Raw genomic sequence first — 18,456 nt, forward strand, 5'->3', positions numbered from 1 at the left:
AGAAGAAGAAGAAGAAGAAGAAGAAGAAGAAGAAGAAGAAGAAGAAGAAGAAGAAGAAGAAGAAGAAAGAGGAAGAAGAGGAGGAGGAGAAGGAGGAGGAGGAGAATTAAACAGAGTGGTTGGAAATGGGATAATTGGTTGCAATGATGACCTATTTTTCTTCTTCACTATGTCTCTGAGTCCTTTTCTTTCTCTCTTCATTTCTACTTTCTCTATATTGTACTTTAAAGTTCAGAACACGAAGCTTTTTTTCTGAGTTGTGATATTTAAGCAAGTCTGATATTTCTAGATCTTCATTTTAAAACATGTGCACTAGGATTTTCTCTTTCTCCAAGGAAAATAAAATAAGTTAAGAATTAGTTTTTCATTCTCTAGATTATGAGTCTAGGTGCTATTACTCACTTTGCTAGGAGAGAGAGACTGAGAGAGAGACAGACAGACAGACAGAGACAGAGACAGAGAGGCAGAGAGACAGATACAAAGAGATGGAGACACAAAGACACAGAGAGACAAGGAGACAGAGAGATGAGAGTCTTTTCAAGGAATTGCATCTATTTTCAGAATCATGATTTTAACTTCATGAAATAAAAATGCTGAAAACTAGAAAGGAAACCAATTACATTAAATTTTAGTTATCAAAACAATTATTATTATTTTTTGTACAAGTACCAGGTTAATAAAAACTGGCTCAGAGAAGAGCCTTATCCAAGAGATAATGTTGGCATAAATGCATGTCATAAAATATGTGAGGTCATGCACAAATTCATGTCATCCATTAAACTGAGAACAATCCCTTCAGACAATTCATATGGTTATGCCCAGAGTTTCCTTCTCCCTAACTCTGTGTTGCTTAGGGGGCAAATTAATAGATGTCTCTTGATGAGTTTTTTTTTTAATTTTCTTGTTGTAAATATCCTGCTTTCAGTAAATAGGTATTTATCAGACTGACTATGACAAAATTTTTTTTTTCCCACAATTATTTCTTTCTACATGACACCATTTCTGAGGACACTCAGGCACTCATTCATTTCTGAAGGGCTCTACTAATGTCCTTTATAGGTTTTTAAACATATTCAAAAAATATTTGTCCTCCTAGCTACATCTGTGACAAAACCATGTTTATCAGTTTGGAAATGAAAATGAGATGTATTTATCCTTCCAGGATGTAATTTTCTTATGCTTTTGCCTTCCTGCTCCTATTAGCTGTACTCAGCTAAGGGTTAGTTATTAGACAACTGTGCTTTGACAGTCATGTCTAATATTAATTTTCCTCACTCACGTTTTAAACAGAATATTAGTTATTTCCACATCTACTCATCTCAGAATGTGTAAGGAGGATAATCACCTCCTGGCCAAAGTGAATCCTTCAACTCATAAACATTTAATTAACATCTACTATGTGCCAAGTGCTAAACCTGGTCTTGAGTACAAAACAAAAAAAGAAAAAGAAAAAGTAAGAGTATTTTCCTTCAAGAAACTTACATTCTATTAAAGGAGATACTATGTTCGTAAATACATATATAGAAAATATACATGGAGAGTATTTCTATTTTTGGTAGGAAGAAGGAACAGGAAAGGTTTCAGATACATGGGGGGATAATTGAGTCAGTAAAAATACACATTATTTAGAAGTTACTACATGGAAGACATTATGATAAACTGGAAATTCAAGTAGAATTTTGAAATAAACAAAGAATTTTAAGAAATAAGGATGAATGAAAAAAAATCCCAAGATAGTGTTGGCATATTGAAAGGAAAATTACAGAATCTCAGACTGAAGGATCATCAGAGATCATATAATCCTACCTCTAACTGAACAAGAATTTTGTCAGTGATATCCCTATCAAATGATTATGCAGGCCCTGCTCAAAGGCATCAAGTAATGAGGAACTCACTAACTACTGAGATAACCAATTCCACTTTGGGATAACAAAAATTCTTAAGAAGATTATCAGATGTTCATTGTTATAAGACTGCAAACCTGAATTAATCTTTAACTTAGTGAATGTACATGAGAAAGCCCATACCTAGAAAAATCACTTACTGACTCTCAAATATTTCATGGTCTCAACACCACCGTAACTTTGACAGAGTAATTGGGCTAAGCATAGCATCTCTCCAATACCAAGGATTGGTGACTCCATTACTCACATAATGAAATGATCATACTCCAATCCAACAGAGTTTAAAATAAAGTGATAGCCTGTATGTTGTTTGGTGCAATAGCAATTAAGAGAACAGAAATATAAAGGAATAGATTCATCAATAAAGCTTTCATGGAGTTCAAAAATAAGATTAATAATGGCAGCTAGGTGGCACATTGGATAGAGTTCTGGGTATGGATTCAGGAAGAACTGAGTTCAAATCAGGTCTCAGATATTTACTAACTGTGTGGCCCTAGGCAAGTCACTTACCCTCTGACTACCTCAGTTCCCTTATCTGTAGAATGAGGAAAATCAAAGCATCTACCTCCTAGAGGCAGTTGTGAAGATCAAAAGCAATAACAATAGTAAAGCACCTACAATGGTTCCTGAAACATAGGCATTGCATAAATATCAGATATTACTAGTTATTATAATGTTCAAGCAGAGGAATATTTTTGAGAGATAAAGAGGAATGGGTAAGATGTTCAAAGTTACAGAGACATAACAACTTTGATATTTTAGCCAAGAACAAAGTGAAAGGGAGATCTACCTTCAATATCCTTCCCCTTTCTTTTGATGTCCTGTTGTTTGGCTTACTCTACTCTTTTTATCATCTCTAATTTTTACATGTGTAGAATCAGGTTACTGCTGGTCCAAACATTCCTAAAATGAGCCTATGTTCCTCAAAACCTATTTCTAGTTGAAAGGCATTTGTCTTATATTTTAGTTTCTCAAGAAGTAAGCAGGTAGATTGTGTGGTGGATAGAGCACTGCACTCATTGTCAAGAAGACCTGAGTTCAAATCCAACCTCAGAAATTGACTAGGTCTGTGGCTCTAGGCAAGCTACTTAACCTCTAACTACTTCAGTTTCCTTCTTTATAAAAGGTGATGATAATAACACTTCTTTTGAGGGTTTGTTATAAGCATAAAATGAGGTAATATTTGCAAAATGGTCTGTAAACCTTAAAATACCATATATTAGCTATTATTATTATTACTGATAAAAAATGTTAGCTATTCTTACTTAAACTCTCTTTTTCTCTTCATCTCTCCCTCTCTCTCACTCTCTCTCTCTCTGTAATTTTTTGTCTTTCTTTGGTGGTCCTATCAAGTTCTTTACATAGGACAGACTCTGCCTTGTTTTCTTGGAAAACTTACATGCAAAACATCAGGCATATATAATCTATATCTAATAATAAATATTATATATCTAGTAAAGTAATATTCAATATGCCACTATTCTTTTAAAATTATATGCCAATCCATGCTGAAATAAAGTTAGCAAATTCAAAAGTGAGTTATTCTAAGCAAGCCCATGGAGTAAGCATTGACAGAGCAATTGGACAGTGGGGAAAACAACAATGGGAACTCAAAGTTGTAAGCTCAACTTTGATTAAAAAAATCATTTTTTTGCAATATCTTTTTCCCATTCTCATATTTTTCCTATATATTTTTTTTATCACAGCATTAGTGCTAGAAGTAATTTTAGAGGACAGATCATCTAGGCCCCTAATTATCATTAAAAACAAAAAAGAACCCATAGTTGGAAATTGTTGGGGCAATGTCACATAGGAAACACATAGCAAGGACAGTTTTCAAAATCCTTCCCTCTACTTTGAATATTCTCACACCAGTTCCACTGAACCTAAGAATTTTTGTACTGTCACAGTAGTCTGTTATTTATTTTGTGGAAAATGATACAATTCTCAACACAAGGTTTTTGTTTAAACTTGAAATAATAAAAGAAGGGGAAGCTAGGTGGCACAGTGGGTAGAGCTTCAGGCATGGAATCAGGAGAACATGATTTCAAATCCAGTCTTAGACAAATGACACTTACTAGCTTTGTGACCCTGGGCAAGTCACTTAACCCTGATTGCCTCACCAAAAAAATAATAATAATAAAAACAAAATAATAAAATCTCATTTTTTATAATTTTTATATTACGAGGGTGTTATATCAAAAGTTTTCTCTCTCGCTTGAGAAATAAAATTTATTTTGCAATGTAATTTGTACACTTGAATTTTCCTCATGAGTCATTCACCTCAGATTGGTAAAATTGATCAATATATCGACCAAATATTTATCATGCATTTATTATTTGCAAGGCTTTCATAAAATAGACCAACAAGAAGAGATTCAGAGATTATTTATTTATTCTCCTATATTTTTTTTGCTTGTTTGGTCAGCTGGAACCAATCTTTCCTGTAAAGCCCCTCTTTTGCTTGTGTAGTCTTCTGCTGAAGTGATTAACTTAGGGTTTAAAGAGATAATACCCACCCTGATGACATCAGCAGCAGTAGCAGTAGCTGTTTATTATCAATAGCTATATATTGCTTACAGGTTTTCAAAGCATTTAACATTTAATATGTTCTTTGATCCTACCTACTCTATGAGGTAGGTGCTATAACTGAGGGAAGTGATCCTGAGAGTTTTAGTAACTTTACCATGGTTAAAACAGAGGAAGCACACATAGCTGAATTTGAACTCAACTCTTACTGATTATAAGTCTAGGATTCCATCTACTGGGCCACCTTTAAAGATGTACGTATACATGTATGTATATAGATATACATGTATTAATAAAAGTATATGTCTATGTAAATATGGAAAAATCACTACATTCAATAATTATTTATTTAAAAACTCCTAATTGTTAGAATTTGCATTAGAAGATGACCATATAAAGTTAAAAAAAAAAAACCAAATCCTACCCACACAGAATTTATGTTCTGTGGAACAATGTGTCATTTACACAGATAAGTGAAATGTAATTCATAAAGACTTTGACCCAGCTTGTCATTTCTTGACCTATTGAGTTGACTTCTCTAAACAATTGCCCTACTCTCTGTGGGGATATTAACTATAGCAATGAGAGCAAAGAGAAATCAAAGGCATAAAAATAGGCATTGAGGTAACAAAACTAACACTCTTCACATATGATATGATGATATAGTTAGAATATCCTAGAAAATCATCCAAAGAACTAGTTGAAACAATTAACAACTTTAGCAAAGTTACAGGGTATAAAATAAACCCACAGATATCTGAATAGTGTTATAAACATTATACATAAACTGCTAGTAAAGAGATTACAGAGATCTATTACAAAAATTATACACCATGTGGGATTTACACCAGGATTGTGGAGCTGGTTCTATATTAGGAAAACAATGAGCACAATTAATCATATCAATAGGAACATACCAAAAACTATATGATTATATCAATATGTTCAGAAAAAAAGGCTTTTGACAAAATCCAACACCCATTCTAGAAAACATAGGAAGAAATGGATTCTGTCTTAAGATGATAAGTAACATCTATTAAAACCAAGAGCAAGTATTATTTATAACAGGAATAAACTAGAAGCCTTCTTAAAAAGATCAGAGGTGAAGAAGGATATCCATTATCATTGTTATTATTCAATATTTTATTAGAAGTACTAGCTCTATCTCTTCCCATTGAGTTTGTTAGTAATGTATAGAAATAATGATGATTTTGTGTCAATAATTTTAAAAGAAAATGGCCTACACTTTTATTGCTCTGTTTTTGCTCTCCTTAGTTCAGGTATCAAAATGTTATTTGTGTCATAAAAGGAATTTGGTAGAAATTTTTTTTTACCTATTTCTTCAACTAGTATGTATAATATTAGCATTAACTGTTCCGTAAATATGTGGTAGAATTCATTTGTAAATCTATCTGCTTATGAGATTTTTTTTTCCTTATGGAGTACATTTATGGTTTATTCAATTTCTTTTTCTAACAAAGGAATATTTGAGTATTTTATTTCCTTTTGTATTAAGTTGGGAAATTTTTATTTGTTGTGATTATTGAGCCATTTTATTTAAAGTGACAGTTTTACAGACATCTAAGTGGGCAAAATAATTCCTGCTAATTGTTTAATTTCATTTTCATTTGTAGTGCATTCCCCTTTTTTGATTTAGGTACTTTGATTTTCTTCTTTTTTCAAATCAAATTCATCAATGATTTGTTCTTTTTCTAATTGATTTAATTCTCTACATAATTCATTGATTGGTTCTTTCTCTCTTTCAATAATGTGTATATATATATATATATATATTAATGTATGTATGTATTTTTTTCTCTACAAGTGCTGCTTTGTCTAAATCCCACAAATTTTAGAATGTTGTCTCATTGTTTTCATTATCTTAAGCGAAATTTTGTTTCTTTCTATCATTCATTCTTTAGTTCCCTTACTCTTTAGGAGTAGATTATTTAATTTTCAATTAACTTTTAATGTATGCCTTCATAATATTTTATTGAATGTAATTTTCATTGCATTATAGTGCAAAAAAATTTCTATTTAATATTTCTGCTTCACTACGTTTTTGGTGATGGTTTTATTCCATAATACATGGTCAATTTTTGTGAATACATTATGAACTGCTGAGAAAAAGTTATAATTCCCATTCTCATTCAATTTTCTCCAGAAGGCTAACATATCTAAGTTTTCTAAGATTGAATTCATCTCCTTAGCTTTTTCTCTTATTTATTTTAGTGTGAAAACAGCTACAACAAAGCCTTAAAGAAAACAAAAATCAAATTGGACATAAGTACTAAAAAAATTAAAGAAAGACATTAGATTGGTAGAGGAAACATGACTGGGAAAAAGAGCAATAAAAAAAGTATGAAACAATTAATAGCTTGGTAAAAAAGAAAAGAAAGGCTCAAAAATACTGAAGAAAATAACCTCTTAAAAAATTGGTTAAATAGTAAAAGGACTAAAAAAAAATCACTGGAGAAAAAGAGCTTCTTAAAAGATAGAATAGGCCAAATAGAAAAATGGTTAGCAAAGCTCAGTAAAGAAAATAATTCCTTCAAAAATTATAATCAAGAAGTAGAAAATAATGACTCCATGAGACATCAAGAAACATTAAAACACAGTCAAAGTAATGAAAAGAAAGTGAAAAATGTGAAATATATGATTAAAAAAATAAATGACCTATAAAATAAATCAAGGAGAGGGAATTTTAGCAATTTGGACTGCCTGCAATCCAAGATCAAAAAAAAAAAAAAGAACTCAGAGGTCATATTTCAACACATTATAATGGAAAAATGCCTTGTACCTTAGAGCCAGTAGGTAAAACTGAAGTTGAAAGAATCCATTGATAACTACCTGAAAGATATCCTAAAATAAAGTCTCACAGTAAAATAATAATTGAATTTCAAAGTGTTCAGTTCACAAAGAAAATATTTCAAGAAGCCAGAAAGAAGCAATTCGTATACTAAGGAGAAGTAAACAAGGTCATTCAGTATTTAGCAAGTTTCATCTTAAAGAAGCAGAGGATGTGAATTATGAAAAGTGGAAAATGGATTAGAATAAAGAAATATTTAAAATGGGAAGGCTTGACAAAGAAAGGTATTACAGTATTTGAGCCAAGTGAGATTAAATAACTTGCTATGGCCCCACACCTAAAATGTATCACTGGTTTAATCTAATCTAGGTCTTTATGACTCAAAGTTGAAGACTTCATCCACAATTTAATCCAATGATTGTGCATGTGTGTGTGTATGTGTGTGTGTGTGTGTGTCTGTGTCTGTAATGAAAAGCAAGTTTATAGAAGAATGTTATTGGGAGGATGAGATGGAAAACCTCCAAATGAATACATTATATAAGAAATTTATATAATGTATCATAAGTCTTCCAAAATTTTCTATCAAGAAGGCTTCAACGAAGATCAGCATATTCAAACGTGGAAAAATGCAAAGTGAATTGAAGAAGTGAATTTTGGTAGTGGAGTTATGAGAGGTGAAATATTGATTACTGACATTTGCAAGGGAGATTCTTAGATTTAATTTATCTCAATTTAATACTGCATCTCTCTCTTTCTCAAACCACCTTTTTTTTCATCTAGGCTAACTTTTTTTTCTATCCTATATTCACAAGGCAACAAATTTAGAGGTCTAAAAGCTTCCAGCCTCAAAACCACATAGGATCCTCCAGGTCCTCAAGTGTTACCTTTGTTTGAATCCAAACTTCACAGTATAAATCCTCTTAATAAAAGTATTCATTCTATAAAGTTTGGACTCAGTCAAAAGTCCATGCCCAAGGACTTGGAAGGCCACATATGGCCTGGGGGCCTCATGTTCTCCACCCCTGTCTTTGAGGTTCTGTAGCACAAATCATTGATTTGTTTGTTGACAAAACAAACATTCAGAAAATTCATTGTTCCCTCAAGCCATACAAGAAATTAAAAAGCATGACCAGATTTCATATCTAGCATTCTCTCCACTACACTACAAAAGTTAATCTCTTTCATGACTTCATTATCTTTTGTTCACTTTTAAACAAAATAAAGTCCTCATATTAACATTTTTTTCACTATTTGAAATAATTGAAAAACCAAAGCAAATGTCACACTTTAAATTTTTTCATGTTATAATGAGTAACATTTTCAAAGGCATAAAATAAAATACATTGAATTGCAAGGTAAATGAAAATTCTATTGAAATATAGTTATCAAATATTGCTAAAAGTCCATGGACTCAAGGTTAAGAATTCTTGAATATTGTCTATGTTAATATCATATATCAAATTTAATTCTTCCAGTTTGGACCAAATGTCCTTGAAAAAATAGAAAAATAATATGCTTGCACACATTATTTGTCACCTGAAGACACTTAGGTGCTCCATAGCTTCTTCATGGCATTTTTTACTTCTGCATTCCTTAGGGTATAGATCAAAGGATTGAGGAAGGGAGTTATAATGGTATAGAAAACAGACACCAACTTATCAAGAGGGAATGTGGTTGGGGGTCGAGTGTACATGAATATGCAGGGACCCAAGAATATTATGACAACAATGATGTGAGAGCTGCAAGTGGAGAGGGCTTTGCACTTCCCTTCTGCACTATGATTTCTCAGGGAGTGCAATATAATTGTGTAGGATATCATCAGCAAAATAAAGCTTACTGAACATAAGAATCCACTATTGGAAACTACTAAGAGGTTTTGTACATATGTGTCCATGCATCCAAGCCTCAACAATGGTTGTAAGTCACAGAAATAGTGGTCAATCACATTGGGACCACAGAAGGGCACACTCAAGATGAGGATTATCTGGGCAATAGAATGCAGAAATGACTCTACCCATGCCAATAGAATCAGCATTGCACACACCCTCCTGTTCATGAAGACTGAGTAGTGTAGAGGTTTACAGATGGCCACTAAGTGGTCATAAGCCATTAAAATGAGGATCAATATCTCCATGCAGCCAAAGAAGTGCATAGCAAATAGCTGGGTCATGCACTCATCAAAGGAAATGGTTTTCTTGTGAGAGAGGTTGTCCACAATCAGTTTGGGAGCTGTGATAGTAGAGAAACAAGAATCCGCAATGGCTAAGTAGGTTAAGAAAAAGTACATAGGGGAACCAAGTGTGGGACTGGTCTTGATTGTCACAATGATTAATAGGTTCCCCAACACAGTGGCACTGTAGAACACCAAGAAAATGGCAAATACAATTTTCTACTTCTCTGTATCCTGAGTCAGTTCTAGCAGAATGAATTCAGTCACATTGTTTCTCATCTCCAGGACTCAAGTGGGAAGGACACACATGAGAACTAGTTAATGTAAAAAAAGAATAAAGAAGAATTAATAGAGTAGAATTTGAGTGATCTCCATGAAAGAAACACTGCTTGATTCTGTTTGAGGTAATCTTCTGTTAGTCCTATTTTCAGTCTTAGATAGGAAAACTTTAAATACAAAGTACCCCCATAATCTGCTCCAATTCATCAAACACATTTCTTGCTCATGAGATGACTTCCCACGAAGTCCCTCTTTTGTCTGTGTAGTCTTTTGCTAAAGTGATTAACTTGGGTTTAAAGAGATAATACGCACCCTGTTGACATCAGCAGTTAGCAGTAACTGTTTATTATCAATAGCTATATATTGCTTAAAAATTTTCAAAGCACTTAACATTTAGTATCTTCTTTGATCCTACCTACTCTATGAGATAGGTGCTATAACTATTCATATTTATAACTGAGGGAAGTGATCCTGAGATTTTAGTAACTTTCCCATAGTCAAAACAGAGGAAGCACACATAGCTTAATTTGAATTCAAGAATTACCAATTATAAGTCTAGGATTCCATCTACTGGGCCACCTATAAAGACATATGTGTGTATATACATATATGTGTGTGTGTGTGTCTGTATATACACACATACATATATGTGTATAAATAAAAGTATTTGTCTATAGGAAGATGGAAAATTCACAACATTCAATAATTATTTATTTAAAAACTACTAACAGTTAGGATTTGCATTAGAAGATGAACAAATAAAGTTAAAAAAAATCCTACCCTCAAAGAATTAATATTCTGTGGAACAATGTGTCATTTACACAGATAAGTGAAATATAATTTATAGAGACAATGACCCAGCTGGTCATTTCTTGACCTATTGAGTTGACTTCTCTATCCCATTGCACTATTCTCTGTGGGGATATTAGCTATAGCAATGACAGCAAAGAGAAATTGAAGGCATAAAAATAGGCTTTGAGGAAACAAAATTATCACTCTGCACATATGATATGATGATATAGTTAGAATATCCTAGAAAATCAGCTAAAGAACTAGTTGAAACAATTAACAACTTTAGCAAAGTTACAGGATACAAAATAAACCCACAGATATCTGACTGGTGTCATAAACATTATACATAAACTATTAGCACAGAGATCTATTACAAAAAATACAAACCCTGTGGGATTTATATCAGGAACGTGGAGCTGGTTCAATATTAGGAAAAAATGAGCACAATTAATCCTATCAATAGGAATGTACCAAAAATGATATGATTATAATTTCAATAAATTCAGGAAAAAAAAGATTTGATAATATCCAACATCCATTCTAGAAAACATAGGGATGAAATAGTCTTTCTTAAGATGATAAGTACCATCTATCAAAAACCAAGAGCAAGTATTATTTATAATAGGAATAAACTAGAAGTCTTCCTAAAAAGATCAGAGGTGAAGCAAGGATATCCATTATTACCGTTATTACTCAATATTTTATTAGAAGTGCTAGCTTTATCTCTTCCTATTGAGTTTATTGGTAATGCATAGAAGTGATGATTTTGTATCAATAGTTTCAAGATAAAACAGTCCATAGTTTTATTGCTCTGTTTTTGCTCTCCTTATTTTAGGGATCAAAACCATATGTGTTTCATAAAAGGAATTGGGTAGAATTTTTTGCCTATTTTTTCCAATAGTACATTTAATATTGGCATTAACTTCCTTAAGTGTTTGGTAGAATTCATTTATAAATCTATCTGTTTCTGGGATTTTTTTTCCTTATGAAGTGCATTTATGACTTCTTCAATTTCTTTTTCTTTTCTTTTTTTTAGTTCATATTTTCTATTAATTAATATATGTTTGTTTGTCAACAATCACTTCCATATGCTTTTGGGTTTAAAATTTTTCTCCCCCTTCCTCCCCACCACTCTTCCCAAGACAGCACATAATCTGATATAGGCTATACATATACATTAATATTAAATATATTTTCACATTAGTGATGTTGTAAATAACAATTAGCAACAATAAGAGGAACCACCAAAAAGAAGAAACAAAACTCAGTAGAAGAAAGAAAAAAAATGGCAAATGGTATGCTTCGATCAGCATGCAAAATTCATAGTTCTTTCTTTGGATGTGGATAGCATTTTCCATCACGAGACCTTTGGAGATGTCTTAGATTCTTGTATTGTTGGGAAGGGTTAAGTTTATGAATATTAGTCATCACACAACGTGGCTCTTGTTGTGTACGACATTCTCTTGGTTCTGCTCATTTCACTCAGCATCAGACCATACAAGTCTTTCCAGGTTTTTCTGAAGTCAATCTGTCATCATTTCTTATAGCAAAATAGCATTACATTATATTCATATAACACAACTTGCTCAGCCATTCCCCAATTGATGGGCATGCTCTCAATTTCCAATTCTTTGCCACCACAAAAAGAACTGGTATAAAAATTTTTACATGTATGTCCTTTTCCCATTTGTATTACCTCTTTGGGATATGGGTGTAGAAGTACTATTGCTGGGTCAATAGGACGTCCACTTCCAGATGCCAAGATGGCAGAATAAAAAGGTAGTCAATGTTACCCTCTCCTATCAACCACTGAAAGTCCAGAAAATATTATCCCAGGAAAACCCTGGAACAACTGAACCAGAAGAAAGATGGGGAGCAGCAGTCCAGTAGCCCAGGTAGCATGAAGGATTAACAGGAAAGGCCCCTCTTCCCCTGGGGAAGGGGAGCAGAACAGAAATGGAGGCATCCCAGCAAGCTAGGGGAAAGCCCTGCTTTAGCACACCAGGAGGAGATCCTCAAACCCAATGGTGGAGCAGGCAAACCTCAACACCTGGACCTCCAAGTGCCTCAGTAGGGGCAGGGGAACCAGTGGAAACTAGCTCAGAAAACCACCAGAAGCTGTGGCATTCTACAGCAAACGGGTCTTCTGGTGCCTCAGCAAAAATAAGGGAAGCAGAACTACAAAGGGCCCCATGTGGATAAACACCCTACAACATCCATCTGAAAGGAGCTGAAGAAATTGAAAGGAAAGGAAAAGCAGGCAAGCTAGAGGTGCCCTAGAGTTCCAGCATTTCTGATTCCAGCCCAATACTAGGCTAGCTGCCAGAACCCTACAGTCTCCAATTGACAACATCAGGGGCCCCAGCACACAAAACCAGTGACCAAGACCTAGGCTCCCAACACAAGAAGCTTGGGTCAGTGCCCTCTGCTCCCCAGCAGAAGAGCTCAATCTCTTTAAAGGCAAGGGAATAATCAAACAACATGAGCAAGTAGAAATGTACCATAGATTCATATTATGAGAACAGGGAAGATCAAGGCAGAAATTTTGAAGAGGACAACATTGTCAACAAACCCACATCTGGAACCTCAAAAGGGAATATGAACTAATCTGAAGCCCAAAAAGCCTTCTTAGAAGAGCTCAAGATGGATTTTAAAAGTCAATTTCTTTCTCTAACAAAGGAATATTTCAGTATTTTATTTCCTTTTCTATAACTTGGGAAATTTTTATTTCTTTCTTTCTTTTCTTTTTTTTTTTAGGCAACTGGGGTTAAGTGACTTGCCCAGGTCACACAGTTAGTAAGTATCAAGTGTTTGGTCTGAGGCCAGATTTGGACTCAGGTCCTCCTGACTTCAGGGCCAGTGCTCTATCCACTGAGCCACCTAGCTGCCCCAGGAATTTTTATTTCTTCAAACATTCAACCATTTTATTTAAAATGACAGTTTTACAGGTATCTAAGTGGGCAAAATAGTTTCTGCTAATTGTTTAATTTCATATTCATTTGGAGTGCATTCCCCTTTTCATTTTTGATTTAGGTAGAATGCTTTTGTTTATTTTTTTTTCCTTAAAGCAAACTCACCAACAAATTGGTTATTTTTTCCAATTGTTTTAATTCCCTGCATAATTCATTGATTGGTTCTTTCTCTCTTTCCTTAACGTACAGAGTTGTAGATAAGTTTTTTTTTCTTCAAGTGCTGCTTTGGCTGAATCCCACAAATTATAGTATGTTGTCTCATTGTTTTCATTACCTTAAGTGTTATTTTGATTGTTTCAACCACTCATTCTTTAACTCCCTCACTCTTTAGAAGTAGATTATTTAATTTCCAATTAACTTTTAATGCATGCTTTCATGATATTTTATTGAATTTTCATTGCTTTAAGGTCCAAAAAGTTTGTATTTAATATTTCTGCTTTTCTACATTTTTGGTGATGGTTTTATGGCATAATACATGGTCAATTTTTGTGAATAATTAATGAACAGCTGAGAAAATGTTATAATTCCTACTCCAATTCAATTTTCTCCAGAAGTCTAACATATCTAAGTTTTGTAAGATTGTGTTCATCTCCTTAACATTTTTCTTATTTATTTTCATGTGAAAACAGCTACAACAAAGTCTCAAAGAAAAAAAAATTCAAATTGTACACAAGCAGAACAAGAAGTAAAGAAAAACATAAGATTGGTAGAGGAAACATTAGGGGAAAATAGTAATAAAAATTATGAAACAGAATTAACAGCTTGGTAAAAAAAAAAGGCTCAAAATATTGAAAAAAATAACCTCTTATAAATTAGCTAAATGGTAAAAGAAGTAAAAAAAAAATCAGTGTAAAAAAAGAACTTCTTAAAAGGTAGAATAGGGGAAATGGAAAAATAGTTAATGAAGCTCACTAAAGAAAATAATTTCTTAAGAAATTATAATCTAGAAGTGGAAACTAATGATTCCATGAGACATCAAGAAACAATAAAACAAAGTCAAAGGGATGAAAAAAAATTAAAAATGTGAACCATATCATTGGAAAAATGTGACCTATAAAACTTCTAGAAGAAAGAGACAATTTAAGTGTTATTGGACTGACTGAAATGCAAGATAAAAAAAAGGCTACACATCATATTTCAACACATTGTAATGGAAAACTGCCTTGTATCTTACATCCAGTAGATAAAATTGAAATTAAAAGAATCCACTGGTCACTACCTGAAAGTTATCCCAAAATAAAGTCTCACAGGAAAATGGAAGTGAAATTTCAGAGTATTCAGGTCATAGAAGAAGCCAGAAAGAAACAATTCCTGTGCTATGGAGAAGCAAGCAAGGTCATTCAATATTTAACAGGTTTCACCTAAGCAGATGACTTGAATTATGATGAGTGCAAAATGGATTGGAATGAAGAAATATTTAAAGTGGGAAGACTTGACAAAAAAGGGATTACAGTATTTGAGGCAAGTGAGACTAAATAACTTGCTGTGGCTCCACAGTTAAAATGTATCACTGGTTGAATCTAAACTAGTTCTTTAAGACTCAAAGTTGAAGACTTCATCCACAATTTAATCCAATGATTGTGTGTGTGTGTGTGTGTGTGTGTGTTTAATGAAAGGTAAGTTTATAGAAGTATATTATTGAGAGAATGAGTTGAAAAATCTCCAAATGGCTTAATTATACAAGAAGTTCATGTACTGTATCACAAGTATTCCAAAATTTTCTGTTAGTCAAGCTTGAATGAAGATCAGCATATTCAAATATGGGAAAATGCAAAGTGAATTGAAGAAGTGAATTATGGTAGTGGAGTTATAAGAGGTAAAATGTTGATTATTGAAACTAGCAAGGGAGATTCTCATAGATTTAATTTCACTCAATTTGATACTGCATCTCTTTCTTTCTCAAACCACATTTTTTTCATCTAGGCTCACTTTTTTTTATCCTATATTCAAAAGACAACAAATTTAGAGGTCTAAAAGGCATGAGGGGGCACCTAGGTGCCACAGTCGATAGAGCTCCAGCCTTGGAATCAGGGGGACCTGAGTTCAAATCCAGCTTCAGACACATAGTACTCCCTAGCTGTGTGACTCTGGACAAATCACTTAGCCCCAGATGCCTCACTAAAAAAAAAAAGTCCCTTTTAAAAGATCCGAGGCAGAAGTGGGGAACCTCCAGCTTCAAGGCCACATGTGACCCTCTAGGTCCTCAAGAGTGGCCCTTTGACTGAATCTAACTTCACAGAACAAATCCCCTTCATGAAATTATTTATTCTGTATAACTTGGACTCAGTCAAAAGTTCATACACAAAGACTTGGAAGGCCACATGGGGCCTTGAGGCCCCATGTTCTCCACCTCTGTCCTTGAGATTCTGTACTCAAAATCATTGATTTCATTGTTGACAAAACAAATGGACAGAAAATTCATTTTCCCCTAACTCATACAAGAAATTAAAAGGAAAGATGGGATTTACTATGCAACATTCTCTCCATTATATTCCTTTCTTTCATGACTTTATTACCTTTTATTTACTTTGAGACATAATAAAGTCCTCATATTAACCTTTTTACTATTTGAAATAATGATAAAACCAAAGTAAATGTTAAAATTTAAATTTTACATGTTAAAATGAATAATATTTTCAGAGACATAAAATAAAATACAATGAATTGCAAAATAAATGAAATTTTTTTGAAATAATTATCAAAATATTGTTAAAAGTCCATGGATCAAAGGTTAAAAAATTTTGAATATTGTCTTTATTATTGTCATATATCAATTTTAATTCTTCCAGTTTGGACCAAACATCCTTGAAAAAATAGAAAAAAAATAATCTGCTTGAACAAATTATTTGTCACCTGAAGTCACTCGGGTGCTCCACAGCTTCTTCATGGCATTTTTTACTTCTGCATTCCTTAGGGTATAGATCAAAGGATTGAGGAAGGGAGTTATAATGGTATAGAAGACAGACACCAACTTATCAAGAGGGAATGTGGTTGGGGGTCGAGTGTATATGAATATGCAGGAACCAAAGAATATTATGACAACAATGATATGAGAGCTGCAGGTGGAGAGGGCTTTGCGCTTCCCTTCCGCACTATGATTTCTCAGAGAGTGCAGTATAATTGAGTAGGATATCATCAGCAAAACAAAGCTTACTGAGCATACAGCTCCGCTATTAGAAACTACTAAGAGGTTTGGTACATACGTGTCCATGCATCCCAGCCTCAACAAAGGTTGTAAGTCACAGAAATAGTGGTCAATCACATTGGGACCACAGAAGGGCACAGTCAAGATGGGGATTATCTGGGCAATAGAATGCAGAAATGATCCTACCCATACCAATAGAATCAGGATCTCACACACCCTCTGGTTCATGATGACTGAGTAGTGTAGAGGTTTACAAATGGCCACAAAGCGGTCATAGGCCATTACAACGAGGACCAGTATCTCCACGCAGCCAAAGAAATGAAAGGCAAATAGTTGGATCATGCACTCATCAAAGGAAATGGTTTTCTTGTGAGAGAGGTTGTCCACAATCAGTTTGGGAGCTGTGGTGGTAGAGAAACAAGAATCTGCAATGGATAAGAAGGTCAAGAAAAAGTACATAGGGGAACCAAGTGTGGGACTGGTCTTCATTGTCACAATGATTAATAGGTTCCCCAATACAGTGGCAGTGTAGAACACTGAGAAAATGGTAAATACAATTTTCTGCATCTCTGGGTCCTGAGTCAGTCCAAGCAGAATGAATTCAGTCACATTGTTTCTCATCTCCAGGACTCAAGTGGGAAAGACACATGTGAGAACTAGTTAATATAACAAAAGAATAAAGAAGAATTAATAAAGCAGAATTTGAGAGATCTCCATAAAAGAAACACTGCTTGATTCTTGCTTGAGGTAAGCTTCTATTAGTCCTATTTTCAGTCTTAGATAGGAAAGTTTAAATACAAGGTACCCCCTTAATCTGCTCTAATTCATCTAACACATTTCTTGCTAATGGGATGTGTGTGTGAGAGAGAGAAATTGTTGTACTGCCCTCTGTGCAGATATATATGTATATATATATATATATATATGTATGTATGTATGTATATATGTGTGTATGTGTATATATATATATATGTAGCAACGTGTGTAAACTTATAGAAAGACATGGATAGATAAGTGTGGATGGGTTGAAATCAGGGCTGTTGCATAGAATTATGAGTACACAGATCCATTTGATAATTTTATTTTATTTTACCATTTTACTCGGTGTGTGTGTGTGTGTGTGTGTGTGTGTGTGTGTGTGTGTTATCCAAAAACTCAGACTTATGCCTAACTTTCCAGGGTTAACATCTTGGGGGATAATTACTGTAATCCCCCAAAATACATACTAATTTGCTGGAAGCAATGCAGACATAGATTGTTCTGATACAATAATTCTTTTCTTAGAATCTCAAATATTGACGGGAACTCATAAGATGTTTTTGTCTACTCTTAATTAAAAAGGAATTTTTTGCACCTTCCCTGATAATTAACCATCCAGCCTCCAATTGAATACAACCAATGAAAAAGAAAATGTCGTTGCATTTCAATTATACTTTAGAGTAGCTTAAAGTTTTTAAAAGATTTTTCCCTGGTAGGAGGTCTATATTTACTTCCCAGTTATCTACAAAATTTGTCACTAGTTCTATACCATGAGATCAAATATTAAAATTTCTGACCTCTGTCTTTTTTTTCCCTCTCTCTCTCATATGACTGACAGCCCTACCAATAATTGATAATGACTCTTATATTACCTATCAGCTTTCTATTTTCCACGGCATGATTTTCAAAACTTACCTTCCTTCTTCCCCCTCTCTGAATATGTTAGAGATCATCAATGTCCTTCTCTAAATGCTACCCAAACTTAGCACAGATCCATATGTAAGTTAACAAGGGAAGAATTCATTGGAATCATCACTTCTCTAATTCTGAACACTAGGACTCAAACATAGCCCAAGGTCCCATTGAAATGTTTAGTG

At 33.7% G+C, this 18,456-nt stretch overlaps 1 protein-coding gene and 1 pseudogene across 1 annotated transcript; both read right to left on the reverse strand.

The window, feature by feature from the left end:
• Positions 1-8,013: 8,013 nt before the first annotated feature.
• LOC114051876 lies at positions 8,014-9,691 on the reverse strand (annotated as a pseudogene).
• A 6,606-nt stretch (positions 9,692-16,297) lies between these two features.
• On the reverse strand, positions 16,298-17,221 carry LOC114051864 (olfactory receptor 4C11-like). The gene has a single exon (XM_027874255.1). The coding sequence runs from the start codon at positions 17,219-17,221 to the stop codon at positions 16,298-16,300; it is 924 nt and encodes a 307-aa protein (XP_027730056.1).
• Positions 17,222-18,456: the final 1,235 nt, after the last annotated feature.

The sequence above is a fragment of the Vombatus ursinus genome, unplaced genomic scaffold (genome assembly GCF_900497805.2).
Source record: "Vombatus ursinus unplaced genomic scaffold, bare-nosed wombat genome assembly UNPS02014806.1, whole genome shotgun sequence".
Taxonomy (NCBI): Eukaryota; Metazoa; Chordata; class Mammalia; order Diprotodontia; family Vombatidae; genus Vombatus; species Vombatus ursinus.